Consider the following 2172-nt stretch of genomic DNA (forward strand, 5'->3'; position numbering starts at 1 on the left):
AATATCTAATTCGAGTCTACTAATACTTGATTTTACTTTTTAAATATTAAAATTCAATTAATTGCTTATGTCAAAATATATAGTTTGAAGGTAATATTGAGTAAAATTATAGTTTGGGCTGTTTCTACCACCGTTTCATTTTCTTTTGTTTAATACAATTTTTGAGAATTAAAAAACATTTATATTAATTCAAACTTAATTAATTCATTTAGCTTTAATTAATCTTTGGGCATCACCGCATTCATATTTTTTCTTTAAAAAAAATTGAATTAAATTACTTTATTTTAAACTTATCATTATACAAATAGCTCCACGAAGTTATATATTATTATTTTTTAAATAAAAACAAATATATTTATTAATTTATTCTCTGGACATAAATCGACCACAAAAATATACGATGATAGAAATTACTAATTCGTGAATTTATTATAATAGAAAAAAATTAGTTGATAGAATGAGTCCAATAACTTGGTCCATTTGTTTGTAGCATCGGCCCAAAGGTTCATTTTAGGTTTTTCCAGCTTTGGCCCAAAGGCCACCAGGCCCAACCCTAAAAACCCCTACGGCCTACACAGTTTCTTCATTTTGCTTCCCACTCCCGTATAAAAGCACTCGTCGCCGCAGCCTCCTTCCATTTCAGAGCAGTGGAAAAATCTTGGGTTTATTCGATTTCATAGTCGATGGTAAGTTTGAATTCATTCCCTGCACGTAGTTATATATGTGTGGATGCAAGTTGTACTCCGATATTTTGCTTCATTGGTTGTAGGGGAAGGGAACGGGGAGCTTTGGGAAGAGGAGGAACAAGACTCACACACTGTGCGTAAGGTGCGGCCGCCGCAGTTTTCACCTCCAGAAGAGCCGCTGCTCGGCGTGTGCTTACCCTGCTGCCCGCAAGAGAACATGTATATCGTTTTGATTCTTTTTGTTATAATTGTTTTTATTAATAAATTTTGGATGCGTTTGGATGAATTATTTACTGGGGAAATGGCCAAAGAAACGCAAATTTTTGATAAAGTTACGACTTTTGTCACATTTTCTCTCGGATTTTAAGTATCCTTGATAGTACTAGTTTTAGTGAAATGGGTAGGATAGATTTGGATTATTTATTTTAAATGTGCAAATATTTTGGTGTGAGAAAAGAATGAAAGTGCATCTTTTAAGGGTTCTTTGATAAAATCCCTGTCAAACACTTGGAAATTGTAATCATAAAGATTCTTCTTTAGTTAACTGATTGGAAATTATCGTTTGCCAAATTTTACATCCAGACAACTGGAGTGTTAAGGCAATCCGCCGAAAGACCACCGGAAGTGGGCGCATGAGGTATCTTCGCCACGTTCCCCGCAGATTCAAGACCAACTTTAGAGAAGGTGTGAGCTTTATTGCATTTTTCTTACACGGGAATAATTTTTTTTGGTTTTGTGATTCAGTATTTCTAGTTATTTAATTTGTTTATTGACATTAGTTGTATGATGATGGGTTTTTTTAGGTACTGAAGCAGCACCGAGGAAGAAAGTTGCAGCTGCTTCTGCTTGAATGGCATAATTTCCAGGGTAGCCTTGGTTGTACTTTTCAGTATTTTTTTGAAACTTAAGAACTAGTGAACTTTGGAAAGTTCAAATGACTTGCCGTTTGTCTTTTGCTTATTGATGCTTAGCTTAATGATTATTTTTACTTGCTTCAGCATTTAAATACAATGGATGACAGAAATATTGTGCAATTTATAATTAGTGATTAAGCTGATGTGTCTTTGAAATGGATTTTAATTGACTTTTAAAGTTGTGTCTTGAGATCAATGGCAGATTTGTTTCGATTCTAATTTTGTATGGGGCATTGATCCAATACTATCTATGTTCATATTCCCCAATCTAGGAATTTAATCGCCGTCTGTGCTTGTTTATAAGTTAAAAATTATGAATTTATTGATGAAATATTTGTCATTGATGTAATGTGTTGTAGATTATAACACATTACATAGATATGTGCTGTAGTTTGTGTCAATTTTACTAGTTCACCATTAAGAAACAATTGTTTCTGACAACACACCATGCAGTGTGTCCCAAAGCAGTTGCATTCGGTTTTTTCGATTTAATTTTTGTATCTAAATGCACTCACTTCTGGATAGCAGCAGATTTTTTTATCTTTCGGTTTGAACATTCCATACTTCGATAG

At 33.5% G+C, this 2172-nt stretch overlaps 1 protein-coding gene across 1 annotated transcript; it reads left to right on the forward strand.

Moving 5' to 3' along the window:
• Positions 1 to 559: 559 nt before the first annotated feature.
• On the forward strand, positions 560 to 1674 carry LOC142531034 (large ribosomal subunit protein eL37x-like). The gene is made up of 4 exons (XM_075637021.1): positions 560 to 686; positions 770 to 905; positions 1269 to 1370; positions 1490 to 1674. Exons 1-4 carry the CDS (start codon positions 684 to 686, stop codon positions 1534 to 1536), a joined length of 288 nt encoding a protein of 95 aa, XP_075493136.1. The 5' UTR covers positions 560 to 683; the 3' UTR covers positions 1537 to 1674.
• Positions 1675 to 2172: the final 498 nt, after the last annotated feature.

The sequence above is a fragment of the Primulina tabacum genome, chromosome 17, assembly GCF_025594145.1.
Source record: "Primulina tabacum isolate GXHZ01 chromosome 17, ASM2559414v2, whole genome shotgun sequence".
Taxonomy (NCBI): Eukaryota; Viridiplantae; Streptophyta; class Magnoliopsida; order Lamiales; family Gesneriaceae; genus Primulina; species Primulina tabacum.

Excerpts from the sequence above, each read along its gene's own strand:
- LOC142531034 (XM_075637021.1), top strand. Across the intron at positions 906-1,268 it reads TGCTGCCCGCAAGAGAACAT|ACAACTGGAGTGTTAAGGCA; the intron begins GTATATCGTTTT and ends TTTTACATCCAG. Across the intron at positions 1,371-1,489 it reads CAAGACCAACTTTAGAGAAG|GTACTGAAGCAGCACCGAGG; the intron begins GTGTGAGCTTTA and ends GGGTTTTTTTAG.